The sequence below is a fragment of the Choloepus didactylus genome, chromosome 14, assembly GCF_015220235.1.
Source record: "Choloepus didactylus isolate mChoDid1 chromosome 14, mChoDid1.pri, whole genome shotgun sequence".
NCBI lineage: Eukaryota > Metazoa > Chordata > Mammalia > Pilosa > Megalonychidae > Choloepus > Choloepus didactylus.
This window is the reverse complement of record NC_051320.1, coordinates 6951159-6971677: the sequence shown is the minus strand read 5'-3', so window position 1 is coordinate 6971677 and position 20519 is coordinate 6951159. Positions and strand designations below refer to the sequence as shown.

Genomic DNA, 20519 nt, shown 5'->3' with positions numbered 1-20519 from the left:
AATGCATAGAGAAGTTGAATTAAAAAGTTAGATGCACAAATGACATATTATCACCCCTACTCAATTTGTTTCCTAATTTGGAACTCCATATGAATCACTGACTGACTTGGAATAAAGAATGTCATAGATACATGTGCTACTTCAAAATGGTTGACCTTCTCTGAGCTTGTTTTGTTTTGTTTTGTTTTTCTGTCCATGAAAGTCCATCCTTAAACATTTAATTAATACCCCAGCCCCATTGAGGTGTGTCTTAGTTTTCTGACTGCTGCAACAAATATCATACAATGTGTTGGCTTAGACAAAGGGAATTTACTGACCCATGGTTTTGAGACTAGAAGTCCAAAATCGAGGTGTGAGCAAAGCAGTGTTTCTCCCTGAAGAGTGAGGTGTCCCAGTGCTGGCTACGCTGTCCCTTGGGTTCCTGGGCTTTCCCTTCACATGGCAAAGCACAGAGTGACACCCTCTCCTTTCTATCCCAGGTCCCCTGACTTCCAGCTCCAGCTCCTCCCCTTCTCCTTCCCCGACTTCCTCTTCATTCGCCTTTGCTTTCAATAATAGGATTAAGAACCATTCTGATTCAGACACCATACCTTGACTAAAACTAACATCTCCAAAAGATCCTATTTACCACAGATTCATTCCCATAGGAATAGGATTAACAGGAAAAGCACATGTTTTCTGTTTGTTTCTTCTTGCCCCTGGGCACATAACTCAACCTACCACAAGGTGTAAGTTCTAATCACTTAGGTAACTAGCAGTGAAGACAAAGCATCGTATCGCTCTTGGAAAGAGAAAGATTGTGACTCAATAAGAATATTAGTACCTATATTTCAAAGCAGCTGTGGTTAAACCTCTCAAAAAAATAAAAAAGTTTATTGTAAAGGATTACTTAAAATTTTCAGCACAATCTCAAATTCCTTTTCTTTGAAATGGAATAAGCCCCGTAAGAGGCAGCTTTAAATTAGTGTAGACTGTTCCTTCATGGTGTACTAATCCATTTAGTCAAAGCCCGGCACACTTTGTCTATGCGTCCTGCCTGCCTCTCAAGAGCAAATTGCAGACGCGAAACCATCTAATAGCATGTGGTTTTAAACGAGAATACACTTTCTTCCCCTACTCTCTGGATAATGAGTTTAAAATTACTTTATGCTTATGAAAAAAGAGGAAAGTTAAAAGTATCTTTGATTACATGGCTATATTTAAATTTTGCATATGAATCTCCAGAGCTGAGTAGTGCTCCATCATGTGCTATACTCTTGTTCTTTTAAAAATCTGTTCTAAAGTACTACTTTTCCTCTGTACATATCTGCAGGACACTTGAAACTTGAAATATTTATATTTTACATGATGCTCACCATAGAGTGGCAATCTGGTGGTCCCAAATATGATTTTGAGAATAAGAGATGTGATAATACTAATAAACCTGGCTTGGTAATTCCAAGGGCACATAATCAAGAATCCTCTTTAATAACACTACTTGTGAAACTGTGGTTTTTCACACACACTAGATGTTGCCTTATTGAGGCTTGAAATTACATAGCAACGGCATGCAAATATATCGGAACGGTTTTCTACAAATAGCATTTAACTTAGGACAATTTATCTAAAAACCAAATAAACTAGAATTGTGAGAAGCAGAAGGCTTACAGCATTTTTTCATAGAGTTTAACCCTTGAGTATTAACTTTTTTTTTAATTTAAATTCAGTTTTATTGAAATATATTCACATACCATACAATCATCCATGATATGCACAATCAACTGTTCACAGTATGATCACATAGTTATGCGTTCATCACCACAATCTATTTCTGAACATTTTCCTTACATCAGAAAGAATCAGAATAAGAATAAAAAATAAAAGTGAAAAGAGAACACCCAAACCATCCCCCTCATCGCACCCTATTTGTCATTTAGTTTTTATCCCCATTTTTCTACTCATCCATCCATACACTAGATAAAGGGGGTGTGATCCACAAGGTTTTCACAATCACACTGTCACCCCTTGTAATCTGCATTATTATATAATCGTCTTCAGGAGTCCAGACTGCTGGGTTGGAGTTTGGTAGTTTCAGGTATTTACTTCTAGCTATTCCAATACATTAAAACCTAAGAGGTATTATCTATATAATGCATAAGAATGTCCACCAGAGTGACCTCTCGACTCCATTTGAAATCTCTCAGCCACTGAAACTATTTCATCTCATTTTGCATCCCCCTTTTGGTCAAGAAGATATTCTCAATCCCACGATGCTGGGTCCAGATTCATCCCCGGGAGTCATATCCTGCATTGCCAGGGAGATTTACAACCTTGGGAGTCGGGTCCCACATAGGGGGGAGGGCAGCGAGTTCACCTGTCGAGGTGGCTCAGAGAGAGAGAGGGCCACATCTGAGCAACAAAGAGGTACTCAGGGGGAGACTCTTAGGCACAATTATATGCAAGTTTCGCCTCTCCTTTGCAGTAATGAGCTTTATAAGGGCATGTCCCATGCTCGAGGGCTCAGCACATCACACCGCCAGTCCTAATGCTTGTGACAACATCAACACCAGTCTTGAGTATTAACTTTTAAACATAATTTCTCTTCTACCTTTCCTGTGGGAACTGATACATAAATGCAGAGAGGATTCTATGAATGTTTAGTTAGCCATGACAGACATTTTCCAAAATTCCTCACACCACACTGTTCCTTTCTATATAATTCTTTATGTCCTCAACAGAAGCCTCCAAGCCCTCCAGTGTCTCTCAAAGTGTCCAAGAGAAAACACCTGCAACGGAGCCACATTGGGTGGTTGTTAAAATCTACATTCTAGGTCCACCCAGGCTTATGAATTAGAGTATCTAAGAGGGCTCAGAATCTGCATTTTAATAAGAAATCACCACTGTAAAAATTGCTGAGCACTCTGCCTAGTGCTAAACCTTTCTGCTTCAATTCAAACTAGACTCCTCTAAATCTCTCTCCCTCTCTCTGTCATACACACACACACACACACATGCACACATAATCTTTATATGCTTTTCTGTTTGCCCCTGCTACTGTATGAGATTTTACAGCATATATTGTATTGTTTATGAGCCTTTAAACATTTGCAAAGATTTAGAGATATATTCCAACTGGAGATATAATTAGTGGGCATGCATTTATTCACAGGGATTAATAGAAAACCTGGAAAAATATAACAAATGACCATCCATAAGTATTTTTTTGAATTGTATTTATTCTGAATAGTACTTACCGACTGTTTTCTAATAAGGAAAAATCGATTAAGAAGTCATTCAAAATATGATAGCATAACTGGCCAATGTCACATCTTCCCAATCAACAACAGGAATAGTTATTCAGCAAAGCACAGAATCCTGTTTTGCAAATAGAGAAACTTATGACATCAGGAAAAAGTAAACTCACCACTTCTTCATGTTTGCACTTTCTCACATTAATTCCATTTATCTGCAATGAAAAGAGAAGCATAATTTCACATGGTACAGTGTAAATTAAGTTTACATTTTGGTTGCACATAGAAAGTAATTATAAAATGTATACCTGTAGAATTGCATCCCCGATAAACAGTAGTCCTGAAAGTTCCGCTATGAATAGCAACAAAAAAGACAATTAATTATGCTTTGACTATTTTCTTCTTCAACTAATGAAATAGCTTTTTAATTAAAGTAAAAACTGATAAAAGGAAGCAAAACTTCAAATATTTTATATGTTCACCTCTTAAAAGATTCACAAGCAATGCAAAACCAAATGAGACAAAGTAGTTCCGTCAACTTTGAACTTTGAAATACATACATAACTATTTGTGTTGAGTTGAAACATTTCAGACCTCACAGTTGCCAGAAGTATCACTATTTTGGATGGACGACTAAATTCTCTCATATGTTTAGAATTCTAAGAAGTTCTTTAAGAACATTTTGATACCTGGACCTTCAAAGCATCAGCTGTGTAACCTGTTCCAAGTGCATTTTTGAACATTAGATTTCTATACTTATCTCAGTCAATGCAACTATTGTTTATACATTTTCATTGTTTTTCCTAGTGAAATTTAATATGAAGAATTGAGTTGAATTGCATATGAGAACTGAAAAACTTATTTTTGTAATTGCCTGTACTGGATGCAACTTGGTTGTTCGTTCGTTTGACAAAACAATTGAGGAGTTATGCAGTCCCCAATTCACAAAAGAAGTTATTATCTGTCATCAGAGCTCCCCTTCTTTGAGAGGAGCACTCCCAAGAAGTGATAAAGAGCACAGCCTCAAGAATCAGAATTGTCCACTTACTGCCTGCTCATGTGGGACTGAGAGCAAGTCAATTACATGCTAATTTATTATTCTCAAATATCCTCTTACGCCTTGATAAGAGCAACTCATGAATGAATGAATGAATGACTAGTACATGATGCTGTAAATATTTTACCTCTTTGTTCCTTGGAGATTTTTGAAATGACAACTGGAATGTTATGTTCTGCTCCCCCCTGGAAAAAACAAAATTATATATTGCATATTTTTTAATCAAAAATTTTTAAAATGTAGCTTTTAGCTAAGAAGCTATGCAGACTATGAATAGTGTGCTACGTGGACACCAGGGAGAATATAAATAAACTTGTAGAATTTTCCCACTGAATAAAAAATGCCCCCCAAAAAATTTATCTACCTGTTTAGAATTTCACTGTGACATTCAATCATTAAAACACTTTCCTAGAAGCTTTCATTAAAAAATATATTGGTAATAGAGTATACCTATCCATTGTAAAAGATCATATTTAGAATTCCAAATGTAAGATGATTATGTATTTCTATTATCTAGCTAAGTTGTTCTATGCAGATGAACCAAATACTCTGAAGGTGCACTGGCCCCTTAGGATGCTATGTGACTGCGGAGATGGTTATCTGCCCACACAGAAAAAGAAAATCAGAGATTACATGTCACAGCAGGAAGGAGATTTGCTTGCAATCTCTTAATTAGTATTGATTTCTTTTTGTTGTAAAGCACACCCTAAACAATTAACAGAATAAAACAAACAGGCATGAATATCACAATAGTGCTTTGGTCTAATTGATCAAGTGACATATACAAAAAAGAAATAAATGAAAGTTATGTAGAGGGAAAGCAAGTAAATCCTAGGAATAGCAGCTTCTATATTAGAGTCGATATACTGTATTACAGAGTTGAGAACATTTGAAACAAAAGTTAAAAAAAAACAAGTACAAAAAGAATAAAATGCTGTGCAGAAAATAAGCATAGCGCATTTGAAACAGGATAGTTGAAAAGGTGGTGTAGATTCCATTGGGGATTCTCTATCTCCAGAATAAGTATGTCTCCTACCTTTATTTTTTTCAAAGATAAAAATTATTTTAGGACAGACATTTTTTCCAATAATGTCAATTTTTAGCACTGAGTTGCCAATATACTTTTATATAAGACAGGAAATATATGTTGAGAAAAATAGTGGTATTCAACCTTTTCATGGCAAAAGGTGTGCTTTCTACTTTCAGAACATTAAGTAAAAACCCTAAAAATAAATAAACTGTCCTATTCAGACTGAAATGTAAACCCACTATCCAAATCTCCTCTTCTCACTATTGCTCACAAAATCAAGACCCAATCACCCACCCCTCACTCACTCTGTGAAGAAAATACGTGGCACCAGCTGAAATGGCTTCTCATCCTGGCTCTGCTTTGGTCTGCATGTCACTGGACAAGACTGACCCTATCTAAAAGGGTCTGTCATCAGATAAAAGGCAATAAGGTTGTGTATTTGATAGTGAGGTGGCAACGAAGTGCTATTTAGCATGTAATAAACATGAAAATAAAGGTTCACTATTAGTGTAACACAGTCTATCAAGATTTACGAGTAAAGTACAAAGCATTAAGATGGTAAATAAGATTAGGACTAATTGATTTTAAGACCAAAAGTAGTTAGGACTCCAAGTTCACCTCCCCTAGAACCTGCTCTATTCTTTTCCCATTACACTTAGCTTCTGACATGCTATAACACTTATTCATGCTACATTTATCTATTGTCTTTCTCCTTCCCTTATCCCTTACTAGAATGTAAATACCACAAGGAAATTGACATTTTTTGCTAGTTTGTTTTGTGCATTGATGCAATTCCAGGGCAAGGCCAGGAATAATGCCTTTCTTTTACCTTCTAAATGTTTGTTGAATGAATGAAAGAATGAATGAAGCCAAAGTCTTCTCTAGATTCCCCAATGGAATCTAAAATTGCTTAATTCTTTAAAATACATTGCTGAATGATTTTAAGCAGAAGTGAAGAAGCCATGTGACCCAAACAAATCTTTATAGTCATGTACAGTTTCCAGAGACATTTGGAAACTGGAAAGAATTTTAAGTGTATGTCTCCATTACTTAGAAGAAAAAGCTGGTAAGTACAATGAATCATTAATTGATGAAGTTCCAGGGAATATAACAGATGAAATAAAATCATGTAGACATTGGGGCCCAGGTATTTCAGGCCAGGGAACTGCACGATTTGTCAGTCTTTTCTGTTTGTCTGTCATCAGGCTCTGCTCCTGCAGTGGTTTTGCTTTTCACTCTTTTCTCTCATCCCCCTACTGAATTCAAGGATTTTCTTAGTGCTCGGGTTTTTAATGCAAGTTACCATGACAGAAATGTCAGAAACCTGTCCCGGGGTCAGCTTAGAGGGAAGAAAAGGGCTGTTGAGATAGAATGAGGGCAAATCAATCATTCTATTCATCAGCCAATACTTCAGACTTTTAACAACAAAATGGAGCCAACCCCTACTTTGCCGCCATATTGCTTTAAAATGCAAAATTGCACCTGAATTTGGATCAATTGGAGTCTACCTGTGTTTTTTGTATGTCAGATGTTTGGTACTTTGAGTGAATTTTTAAACTAATTTCAGAGAATGACTTTATTGGTTGGATAACCAATTTCAAGACAAAACTCAAAAGATAAAATTGCAACTTAAAATTGTAGTACCTTTATTTATTGGATGAAATTTGTGAGAGCAGCCCAGCAATGTTGAAGTTAATGAGATTTAGTTCGGGACCTAAATGGGGGAATTCAAGGTTTCCCAGACAAAATCAAATAATGCAATTTGCCCTAAAGTAGATGCTAGGCTTCCCACGACACTGAGACTATAGAACAAAACCTTTGGCTCAAGCCCATTGAGTATGACCTCACCATCCGTCTGCAACTTCATCCCGGACCCTTCCTCTCCATTCCCTGTCACCCTGTGGCACTGTACTTCCATCCTTTCTTAGTAATTGTCATGTGCCATCATCATTTTGAGAACTTCAGGATTCCCTCTGCTTGGAATGCTTTTTCTTCCAATCAATCTGGTACACTTGTCCTCATACTTCAGATTTCAGCCAAAGAATCCCTTTTGAGCCTCTTTATTTAAGGTAATCCAATTACGTTGCACTGATCATTGCTGCAATTTGCATTTATGTATCACAATTTGATCAATATCTGTCTTTCCCACTAGGTTGTAAATGGCCTGAGTTAGCAGAGGGTTTCCTTCACCAGTTTCTGCTCTACACATCCCCATGTCCAAGGGAGTGGGTTGTGGTCACCGTTTTGCAAATGTCTGAATTGATTGGGTACTGTTATTCCTGCATGTGGTAAGTTCCAAGGATAGGAAAGTGAGGCCAAGTTCTAGCTTGCATCCTATATAATATTAAAACATGCACCATTCCATCTTATACTATTATCTTTACAAAAGCAGAATGAATTTTGTAGATAGCTTTGTAGGAGCAAGGATATAACCAAGATTTTTTGAGCAGGACTAAAAGCATTTTGAGCAAGACACTATCCAATGATTTTGTCAGTGTAACTGTGAAATACCATGGAATCAAATCTAGATTGTCTTTAACATACCAGGCATCTTGCCAAGGAAATCTTTTCAGTTCAATGTTTTTATTATTCCAATCAACCAACCAACCAACCAACCAATCATATTAAGAGCTCTGTGAAAAAGATGTATAAACACATGATTTTCCTTTTATTTAGAATAATTAGGGTTAGAGCCTTACCAGACATGTGTGGTAGAGGCAGCTAAAGGAATATCACCCTAAGGAATATGGGCAAATACACGCCTCCTTCGGAATGGCAGTTAATTTGGTTTTAGCAGAAATGAATGGTCTTTCAAATAATTGGTGGGTGGCTTTAACTGATTATTGGGACTAACCCAGTATCATCAAACTACATCTTTATTGTGTGCTTATTATCTTCCTATTTCTAGGGTGGAAAAGCTCCTATGCATTTTATCTATGGTGGCAACAGATGAACCAGAGTCAAGTAAAAATAATAGGGGAACAGAGTACGAGAAATACATGCAAATGAGTATGTTTTTAGAACACCAATAGTTGTTATTTAACAGCTTTTGCCCAGAAATCACTAGTAAGTTAAAAGGAAAAACAAATAAGTACAGTTACCGTGAAGACATATTTTTATTGGGTAAATTAGGAGCAATTAATAACTAACCCTTAATATTAAGAAATTGCTTGCTGTGATCCCGGTCATTTTGATCCATTTATTTCAGGGTTAAATAAGCAGAATGTGAGTAACTTAGGGAGGAAATATATTTGCAACCAAAGAGAGTTTAGAGATAATTCAGTCCATGTGTTACAGATAGAAAGCACAGACATTAAGAGTAAGGGCTTTGTCACCTGCCATCTCTGGGTCTGAAGCCAGCTCTGCCGTTCGTAAGGATGAGTAAGTTACCTACCTTTCTACTACTGAATCTCATTGTTTGTAAAAAAGGGATAACAAAAGATACCTACTTTGCTGAAGGGTAAAACCAAATGAAACAGAATAAAAAGTGTGTAGCTCAGAATCTTTTTCTGGCCATTACAGAGCACTTCATAAATGTTAATTCTTGCTTGTAAATGATAAGATTAGCAATGGTAATAACAATTATAATTATATTGTTGATTACTGCAATGACAAAGTATTTTAGTTAAAGATTCCATAGAGAAATCAACTTTGATCACATGCAGTTACTTGTGGACATTCACATATACATACTGATGGACTTTGGACAATTTGTTGTTTAGGTAAGAAAGCTATCTGCTGGAAAGCACTCCATAAAATATTTTTCTAGAAATATTTAAAACATTCTTTGTCCAAAAAGTGATTTTTAAGTGACAAATTCCATAGGTAAAAACTAATAAAATTATAAGTATATAGTATTCAGAATTTCAAAGTACCTGGAAGATAAATAAAACTTGCACAAAAATAAGATAGAGCCTTGCTTTAAGGTGATTATCCTTCTAACAATTCATACGAGAAGGAGCAGACAAAAATACAAGAATATTAGATCCTACATTGCAAAAATTTGGTAACACCTGAGCATGTAGTTGTGGGGACTAAGTTATTTTTAGAGTTAAATATCACAATGATCTAGGGAAGAGGAAAGGAACACTTGAAAGAAAGTTTACAAACAGAGCCAGATGGCAGGAGGAGAGAGAAGGAAAGGAGCTAGACATAGCAGAACCAGGAGTAAAAAGCCAGAAAATGCCCATAGAAATGGGTGCTTCTTCTTGACCAAGTCAGATAGGAGCTGGGAGACCACATGCAACAGAGATATGAATAGGAAAGTCTTGAAGAAACATTTAGAATATATGCCAGCTAGTCTAATGAATAAGATGACTTCAGGGGAAACAGTTTTAATCTGGAATCAGAGAAAAGAATATGCTCTTTTATGTGGACAGGGCAGTGATCCTTTTTCCAATTTTTCCATGTACCCATTTATACCTTTTGTGAAAGTCAAAAAAAAAAAAAAAAAATAGAAAAAGAAAAGAAAAAAAAAAAAACACAACCAAAACTAATACAAGTTAAAAACAAAAGAGTTTGTGACTTCTGAGGGAGAATTTAATCAAGGAAGACTGAATAAATGGAATAATGATAATTGACAGGAAGAACCCAAAACGTCAAAAAGACCCCAAGTTATAGTAGATATGAGAATGTCTCCAAAAGACAACTAGGAGCCAAAAATAGATTAAATATACAAGGGATCCTGGGGGAGTTTGAGCAGGAGGTGAGCTGGTGCAAAAGCTCTGAGTCTCCCATGGGAGAGAAAAGTGCAGGTGCTGGAGAAGGGTGAAAAGGTTTAAAGACAACAAAGGGCCAGGTATCACCGTGTTTATTTCATGCCCTTGATTTTTTTTTTGTAATTGCATCACAGTTCAATTTCTTATCTGATCCTGTTAGATTTGCTATTGTGTAGTGGAAGGATAACTGCAATAAGCGCAAGCAAGCCAAGACATGACTTGCAATCCAGAGGTGAGAACTCTCTTCAGAGGTTAAAAAGAATCCTTTTACCTTTCGGAACTGGTGACAAATGGTTAATCTAAACTACAAGATAGGAGCAAGAGAGCCTTCGGTGTAGCACCCCCTCTTGCAGACACCGCACTCCATTACACGCAGGATTAGCACGAGGGTGTATTGTGCTTCCGAAGCAATTTTTCTTTTCTTTTCTTTTTTTCTGATTTAAAATCAATATGGCTATATTGCTAATTATGGTGTCTACCTTTTCATGGTAAAACTGTTATAAAATGATTTGATTTTAAGAAGATAAGAATAAATTTATCTACTAAGATAATCAGTGCTTCCTCTGTTAAAACTCAATGTAATTGATTCCCAAACTCATGTTAGATGGCCGTTTTCAAAATTGTGTCCAGAATCTTTGAACCTGATTTCAAAATTGTTAATAATGATTTAGAAAGGAGAGTTTCAGATTTTGTAAGAAACACCTAGTAATGTAAACCAAACATGTTCTTAAGATTAAAAAATGAAACAAAAATAAGAAGGAAAGTCGACAAAGTTGAAAAAAATAGGTTAAACTTAAATCATGTTTTAAAAAAATAAATCTCATACAATATTTCCTTCATTTTTTCTGTTGGATTCCTTTTTCCTCTTCTGCTTTTGGATTTTAAGAATTTTTGAGGTGGAATACTCATCAATGTGCTCTGTGTGATATCTGGCATTTGCTTTTCAAGGGAAGGTATCACAGACCCAGAATTAAACTGTAGTGACATATACCTGCCTCAACCTCTGAGACAACTGCATATTTTTGTTCCGGAAGCTGCACAATCGCCTTCTCAGTAGCTAGAGATAAAGGAGATAAAGGCTGACTTTATTTCATCATCGACATACTCCTGTATTGGGTTTGGTTTTGCAAAGAGAACAGCATTGTACGGGACACGGGACATTAAGGCTTTACATGTCGCTCACATGCAAAGCAGCATGTAAAGAGTTACATGTTGCTCACAACCTACAGTCAGTGAGGCGTGACAATAAATAAACTCAAGCAAGAAGTCTCTGTAACCCACCGACGCTGCAGCGCTGCCTACAATACGGAGAAGCTGCGCGATGCTGCCCACAGCAGGAAAGTTCCAGGGGCATGGCCAGCTGCTCTGATGTAACAGCACATAGTAGAATATTTTAGATTTTTCTGACCAAAAAAGGACATTTCAGTACCCTTCAGCCAAGCTTTTAAAGAGTATTTGGAAGGTAAAACTGAAATTCAGGAGCGGCTGCCAGAGTCTTAGCTGTATTGTCAAATGCCTCTTCATTCATCTAATGTGCCATCTTCCTTCTGCTCTCTCCACTGGACGCGTTCAAAGTCTTAAGGAATAATGCTCACTACAAAACTCCAGTGTGGGCTCGTGGTAATTAGGAAATAAGGATGAAATGTATGTGTATATATTACTAGGCATAGCTATGTTATTGTCTCAAATTGCTCCTAACAGTACAAAGTAAATGGTTCAACACTAAAATCTTAATTTTGCTAGTAGCCTGGAACAATTTGTTTAAATGTTCATTACATATGTGGAGAGAGAGAGAGAGAGAGTGAGATAGAATCTAAAGAAAAATAGTGCTAATAGATAAAAACAGTATTTCACCAAATTCACAGATACTGGGATAAAGGAAAATGGATTTTAAAAATGCTATTTAAAGATAAATAAATCACCGTATTTGAAATACATAAAGTATGAGAGATGGTTGAAAAAATAGGAAAGCAAAGCTCAGAGATAAGTATTGAGAAAACCAAAATGAAGAAAACCTAAAATGAATCCCTTCACCGTAAATAAGGGTATTGATGTTCTTATTTCTAGTTAGTTTGTGTGCAGTAAGAGTTATAAAACAATTTTCCTTTTTTATTTTATTTTATTTTTTTGATCAAACCACCTAATATATGCCACTGACCATAGTTCAAATATTACTTCCATGGCCAACATTTTGAATGGAAAATACATGTTTAATTAAGAAATCTTAATTTACACTCTTTATTACATGCATAAGAGACATTGGTTGGATTGAAATAATAAAAATATTAAACTGAAAAGATTCACTTGGCAAGGTTATTGATACTTGAAAAACTGTCAGTTTAATTCTGTGGTATTTCAATGAAAATAAATAACATTGAATTATTGACTTTCAATTATAAATGGGAACAGTAAAAAAGGAAAAGAACATTTCCTGCTGGCATAAGATTAATATAGCTCTATTGCTGAAACTGGGGTAAGTGCCAGGGAATATAAAAATACTTTTCTGAATTGAAATCAGCTCTCACTATTGGAGTTTGTTTGCTCTGAGTTTGTGTTCTCTCTTCATGGACTTTCTAGTATCTTTAGGAGTATTTTAAAATTCGTCACAGCAATCTCAATAAACATTATGGCAAAAAGGAAAAAAAGAAAACCCCTTGTCTAGTGAGTGATGGGATTTCCTTCCCAGGGTACCCACATGGCTGTGATCTGCCTTATGTACCTTCTGGTCTTGGAGTGGCAATACACTGCAACCCTTTGACACATTTTGAAAGCGATGTGAATTCATAGCAATGTTATTACTGACAGTGCAAGGCTGCTGCACACTGACCTCTTTTCTGAGTCATTTTCATAAAGTCAAGTAGAGCTGATATTCCTGAAAATTTGAGTTCCACTTTCCACACATGTGTAACTTGAACCATGTCAAAATTTTATGCAATGCACACCCGAGATGTATAAATGATTTTTGCCTTTACAAGCAATCTGCCTAACCCAAGAATCAAGATAAAGTTAAATTTCATTTATCAGTGTAGGTTTGTAAAGGGCATGCAAAGTCATTTGGTAAACTCTTCCATTTTATATCTATATCACTTTCCATCTGTTTTAAATTTCTATTTTGTTTTAAGGATGATAAACTGTGATTGTGGTGCAGCTTTAGTAGCCATTGTATATAGAAATAAGAGCCCCTTAAAATTTATTTGTGAATTGAAATGAATAGATGGTCATTCTTAAAATAAATCAGATGCTAAGATTTGCCTATCCAATATGCTTGGTATTGTAACATGGGATTTCACTGATTTCTTAAATAAAAATAAAAATGTAAACAAAACAAAAGGACAAAAAAGAATACTAACACATCACTTACTACCAGACATTATCAGTATGAAACCTGTTCTTGCTTCGCCCATTGACAGCTCAACCTTCCTACTCCAGTTGGTTAGGGGAAGATACATATAATATTTTAGATGAAGCCAATAAAGAACAATAATGAGCTCTACCCAATACTGGGTAAAATAAAATTCCCAAACACTTTTTTCAGATTTCTAAATTGAGTGATATAGGATGCCAAGATTCTTTGAGAACCTACCTAATTTCCATCTCAGAACAATTATTAAGGAGTTTGCTATAGCCGTTCATGTCTCATTATTAATCAGTAAAAATAAAATACATGTTAATGCAGGCATTACAGCACGTCCTTCATAGCAATAGACCGGAAAGACAGGCTACCTTGATGCTTAATCCAAATCCGCCTACAGTTTGTCTTCTAATGGTCACCGTTCTTTCCTGAAAGACAGGATTTTTAAAAGTGGTTAGTATTTCCTAATACTATACTTACACACCATTCCTCCTCTGGGTTTTGTATTTGTTCTTAAAAAAAAAAAAAAAAAAAGGTGACAGCATAGAGACTCCAAATCTTGCAATAAATGGAGTATTTTGTAATTTTAAATCAAAGGTGAATAACTTCCTGGTCAATGCACAAGGAACTATTGTGTTATTATAAACTCCTCAAGTCTGAAAACAAGTTATTTTTAGCTCTTTTTTTTTTGGACAGATATAAGAATCTTAACTTTTACGTTTCTTTTCATTTTTACATTATGTATTCTTGTTGTATAAGAAATGGCAAGTTTTTGGTTATGTAAAAGCAACTCAATGTCATTGTTAACTGTTACATTTGTTGATCAGGGCTGTATCTCCCTTACTACCTGTTACATTGCTGTTGGAGCCTCACAAACTGAACTAGGTAGTAGCCCTGCTACAGCACATAAATGATTCATGTGAGTCTAAAATTGAAACTGTGAGTATACTAGGTTCAGAATAATTGTTTGAACAAAGAATTAATTACATGCCTAAGTAATAATGATAATGGCATTATCAATATTCAATATCAATGTCTCTGTTCCTTCCATAATGGAAACAATAATCCAATTACTGGTTTTTGAATCTTAAAAACCACAAAGATGATATATGATCACAAAGAGCCACATTTGGACAAATCCTTTAATTTCCAATTAAAAAATTAAATATTGTTCTGTTTAAGGCAATCATTCTGAAGGAACACTGAAATGTTGAATGCTTTCATTTATAACACACTCCACTACGTAAGTCTGCTTGAAACTTCTTCTTCTATTCCTCACCATTCAAGTATGTCACCCTTCTCTTCTATATCTGTCACTGCATGTGGGATAGATATTTATTTTCAGGTCCCTGTAGGCCCCCAACAAGATAATGTATTGAACTAGACTATCATTTCCAAATCCAAATATTGCTCTCTCTTTTCTATAGATATGTTCTTTCCCTCACTTGAACAACTTAATTTTGTCATGATATCCCTGATTCTACAGGAGCTTCATTGATAACCTAAAAATGCACCATTTTGGCAAGGTTACATGCTTCCTTCATTTAGCCAAATATTTAGTTTCCATAAATAAAAAACAAAATAATGCTTAAAGTATAAGGTTGGTATATTACAAAGTGAGGTATAGTAAGTATTATTTACTTTGATTTATAAAAATATCCTTTGTTGGTTAGTTATTGGTATATATTTATTAAAAATCTGTTAGTTTAAATGAGTATCATTCAATAATATATATTTCCTTCATTTTGAAAATCTAAGTAATTTTAACTACTCAAAAAATACTGATTTCTCTTATAAGCTGTCATCAAATCATGATTTCAAGTTGACATTAAAACTATTTGTGCAAATAGGTTAATACATATATTCTAAATATTAGAATACAAACTAAAACATAAAACATAATTTTCATATTAGGTAATACAATAAACTCTACTTTTATTCATAAGCATACTGTTATATCACTCCAATTGGTGTAGTCACAACAGGTATGAGAATATGCAGTATTTTATCATTTATATTGCAAAGCCATGCATATAAACATAGCTGCATGTACAAAAGCAAAAATAGACATGAATACATGCATTATATCTATACAAAGTCCGTTTCTAAATAAACAAAATATTTATTGGGAATGTTGTATAATTGAAAAGGAGCAGTTGTATCCATCTCACATGTAAGCATTTATACCATAGATTAGCTCAAATACTGGTTGTTTGAGACTCAGGGGTGGATGAATTAAATGGTTATCTTTATTCTTATAAAACAGACAGGCAAAATGCTTTCACAAAACTGCTTATCAAACTAAACTAAAGTTTTTGGAAGGTAGGAACTATTCCCTAAATCCATTTTCCATAGTGAATAAATCTTTGATTCCTTAAAATAGTATCAAAACCAGCAGTGCAGCCAGCTTAGGCAACCTGTATCAGCTGCCTCAAAATAGACATTTCAATCTGTCAGAGCAAGTCATTTTACTTAGCAAATGCCATCACTAAAATTTGCTAGTACATCTTGCCTAACAATCATTAGCCTTGAGGACAGCTTGGTCAGTGAGTTCTGCTCCATAGCTAAGTGTGTACAGAAACACTGATTTCCCTTGAGAGGTACTGCAAGCCCACCGGGGTTATCAAAGGCCTTTGGAGAACTTTTATTCATTCCCTACAAGCCTGCCTTCCAATCTTCGGTAGAGAATATTTAGAACATGTTCCAAATCAAATGCAAAATTGCTGATCCAGGGAGGAGTTTGGAGAGACTAAAGAGTCAGCAGAAACTGCTGAAAATCTCAGAAACAGCACTTATTTTAATGTTTTTTAAACACACGGGCATACACACATGCAAATGGAACTCAGCACCTCCAAAAGCTATTGCTTCATTGGGCCACTTTTTAAGAAAGTTAAGGGATATGGGCAAAACAGATTACTTTGTGTTTTAAACTCTAAATTTTAAATTAGTTACTGCAGACAGCAGGTAGCATAAAAAGACCAAAAACTCTTGGTGGGCCCCTTACTGACATCTCCCCCAATTGTTTTCATGTTTGTGTTGGCTTTACCACTGTGTCCTTTCTGCGTCACCTCATCGGGGTCCTCCCTTCCACCCCCAAAATAAAAGATAAAACAGTGATTTTAATGCATCGTTTCAATTACTCAGCTCAGGCATTTGAGAATACTGTAAGCTGGTCTGGAGTTGCATTTAGTTAACACAACTTGAGTGTCCCAGTTGCCTAGGAACAAAGCACTATCCTTTGGGAAACGAAGGAACAGTGGTTTATTTTCTAGTGCTCTGTCACTCTCACATACATAAAATGCCTTTCTTGATTATGCCTGTTCTTTACTAAATGAAATTGATTGAGCCTATGAATAATATTGGACTTTATAATGACTTGACGTACATCTTATAAATCAACAGTAACATCATTAAAAAAGCTCTTTTTAAAATGCTTAGTGTGCTTTACATAAAAGCATAATTATTATCACTCATGCCATCTGGAATTTTATATTATATTTGAAGTATTATGTGAATTATCTGGTTACATAAATATATATCAGCAAACAAAAAATGTTGGCATCATATATTCCAAATACAGAATTTTGGGGGATATGTGAAAATGGGAGGAAGAAGTGGGACCAATGCAGAAATTAGAGATTTTTAAGTGGAAAAGATTTTACTGAATTTGTGTGATGATATTTAGGAGAGGAGATAGGGAATGCTTTTACCTCTTTTTGACAATTTCAGAAAAATAATTAAAGTTGGAAAAAGTTATAATAATTGAGAAGGTAGCTTCTAATTACTAAAACTCTATCATGTACACTTGGCACTCTCATAGCCATTAGGATAGTTTATTAGAATAGGTTTCATCCTTAACATTTTTTACCCACGACAGATTTCTGTGGGCAAGATCTGTGTCTTGTTCAGAGATTTATCCCAATCATTAGGGAATTCTCTGTACTATCTCTGTCATTTTATTCTAAACCTAAAACATTTTTGAATATAAAGTCTAGTTTTAAAAAAGGAAAACAATTAAATGTAATGACGATTTACTACCTGTCAGACAGTGTTTTGAATGCTATAAATCCACTTGATCGTTAGCAGAATGGAAATGACAACTTGGATTTAAGAATTTGTCCAGTTTTCTCCATTGCTTATTCTGACATTTCTATTTCCTCCCCTATCTATTCCTTCTGACTTAAATGACACTCTCTTCTATTCATTTTCCACTGATAGAACCATAGTGATGTTGGCTTAATTTAGTCTTTTCTTTATGATGTGATTTTTGTTTTTTATCTAAGTATGCACATAGTTTTTTATGCACATAATTTTAAAAATCTAAGTGCTTTAGAAGGCATATATTAAGAAAACAAAGAAAAAAAAGCAGTCTCTTTCTGCACATATCCCCACACAGATTTCCCACTGTCCAGTTGCAACTCTCATTATTTCTTCTTATGATGAAGCTCGTATTTCTAAATAATATGCTTATCTTTTGATTTCCTGATTTCCATTTTTAAATGTTATCTCTACTACATGAAATGAGATTGATTTTCATAAATGACACTACATACATATACTTTTTCTACCCTAATCCCACCAGTAGAGATAATTATAATTTTTCAGTGAATTAGTATTCAATGGTTACATGCTTATTACTTTATATTCACAGCTGTCAATTAGTGTATTGCAATTCATTTCAATTGTACAATTTGTACAATCCTTGTATTTTCTGAAATTCCTAAATATATTTTCTTTCCTTAGTTTTCTATATATTTATCAATAAATCAATTCCCAAACTTGACAATAAAACTCATCTCAATGAAGTCAAACACATAACAATGTTTTCAATCATATGATTATATTATTATCTTTTGGTCTGACTCCATCTCTCCTGGACTCATACAGCCTTTGTCTCCAAAATGAACTATTCCATTTTACACTGCTACACTGTTGTCATCTGGAGATTTGATCCATCTCCTTCCTGGGAATTTGTTTCATCTCCTTTGCATAGGATCCCAGGTTTTCTTCCTGAATTGACCCCTCATTTTGTTTACTAGTGATTTTTCATTGCCAATTCAATGAATGATAAATGACAGAGAAAAAAAGTAGTGAAAACTAGCATAAAAATGATAAGGGAAGTTGTGTATATATGGGCAGGCTTTTAATCAGGGCACTGTTCTGTTGCTCACTTAATGAACTGAGGGATGTACAAATACAAATATATTTAGTCATTTTCTCTGGATATGTTGTTTTTCTGAAAGGAAACCTCAATTCACCTGCCAAGAACTTATATTACAAGAAGGCAGAGTCTAGGTGAGGAGAAGTACATGAGGAACAGTGACAGGGATATCTCACAATTCAACTCACTAGTATTTTTATTAGAGAAGTTGCGAGATTGCAAAACAATCTTGTATGAAATACAGAATTCCCATGCACCACCCCACCACCAACACTTTGCATTGACATGGAGCATTTCTTACAATTGATGACAGCACTTCTTAAAAATAACTGTACTATTTTTTATAACAGTAGTTACCTTTCTTACAATAAATGAAAGATTATTAAAATAGTTCTATCATCCACTATTTACATTAGGTGTATTTTTTTCCATATATGATGTTGAGCATCTTTTCATGTACTTTTTAGCTATGTGTGTATCCTCTTTGGAGAAATGTGTATTCAAGTCTTGCCCATTTTTAAAAAAATTGGGTTGTTTGTCTTTTTATTGTTGAGTTGCAGGATTTCATTATATATTCTGGATATTAAACCCTTATGAGAAATGTGGTTCCAAATATTTTCTCCCATTGAGTGGGTTGTCTTTCCACTTTCTTGACAAAGTCCTTTGACGCACAAAAGTTTTTAATTTTGAGGAAGTCCCATTTATCTATTTTTCTTTCATTGCTTGTGCTTTGTGTGTAAGTTCTAAGAAATGATTGCCTACTACAAGATTTTGAAGGTGCTTTGCTACCTTTCCTTCATTTAGCTTTGTTGTCCTGGTTTTTATATTTAGGTCTTTAATCCATTTTGAGATAGGGGTCCTTTTTCATTCTTTTGCATACGGATATCCATTTCTCCCAGCATCATTTGTCGAAGAGACTTCTTTCTCAGGACCATTTGCTGATGAGACTGTTCTTTCCCGGTGGCCTTGGAAGCCTTGTCAATTATCAATTGACCATAGTTGAGAGGGTCTATTTCTGAACTCTCATTTCAATTCCATTTCTCAATCTACCTATCTTTATGCCAGTACCATCCTGTGTTGACTACCATACTGTAGTAATATGCTTTAAAGTCAGGAAGTGTGAGTCTTCCAACTACTTTCTTCTTTTTCAAGTTGTTTTCAGCTATTCAGGACCCCTTGTCCTTCCACATAAATTTGATAATTGGATTTTCCATTTCTGTATAGTAGGCTCATGGAATTTTGATTGGGAATGTATGTGTTTCTGGGAATTTGTCCATTTCATCTAAATTGTCTTAATTTGTTGACATAGAGTTGTTTATAGTATCTCTTTGATCCTTTCCTTTCTGTGGGGTCAATAATAATGGCCCTCTCTCATATCTGCTTTTATTTATATGTTTCTTCTCTCTTTTTTTCTTTTTCAGGCTAGCTGAAGGATGTTAATTTTATTGATCTTCTCATAGAACCAGCTTTTGGTTTTGTTAACTCGCATTATTGTTTTTTCATTCTGAATTTCATTTATCCTCTGCTCTGATATTTGTTATTTCTTTCCTTCTACTCGCTTTGGGGTTAATTCACTGTTCTTTTTCTAGTTCCTCCTGGTGTGCACTTAGGAATTTAAGATTAGCTTTTTCTTCTTTTGTTTTAAATGTAGATGTTTAGGGCTATAAATCCCCCCCCCCCACAACTGTCTTTGCTGTTTCCCAAAAGTTTTAATATGTTGTGTTCTAGTTTTCATTCATCTCAAGATATTTATTGATTTCCCTTGCAATTTCTTCTCTGATGCACTGATTTTTTTAAAGACAGTATTAACTTCCATATATTTGTGGATTTTTCAGATCTCTGCCATAATTGATTCAAGCTTCATTCCAGTATGGTAAGAGAAAGTGCTTGGTATGATTTCAATTGATTTAAACTTGTTGAGACTTGTTTTATGATCCAACATGTGATCTATCCTGGAGAATGATAGCTGAG

At 34.9% G+C, this 20519-nt stretch overlaps 1 protein-coding gene across 2 annotated transcripts in view; it reads right to left on the bottom strand.

Moving 5' to 3' along the window:
- Positions 1–20519, bottom strand: part of SNTG1 (syntrophin gamma 1) — a 1042376-nt gene that overhangs the window by 293466 nt on the left and 728391 nt on the right. For both annotated transcript variants that reach the window (XM_037803436.1, XM_037803438.1), the window contains exons 5-8: positions 13759–13815; positions 4415–4472; positions 3539–3582; positions 3404–3445 (exon numbers count right to left, since the gene is read on the bottom strand). In XM_037803436.1, the coding sequence (XP_037659364.1) occupies positions 3404–3445; positions 3539–3582; positions 4415–4472; positions 13759–13815 (201 nt within the window). The remainder of the gene's footprint in view (positions 1–3403; positions 3446–3538; positions 3583–4414; positions 4473–13758; positions 13816–20519) is intronic.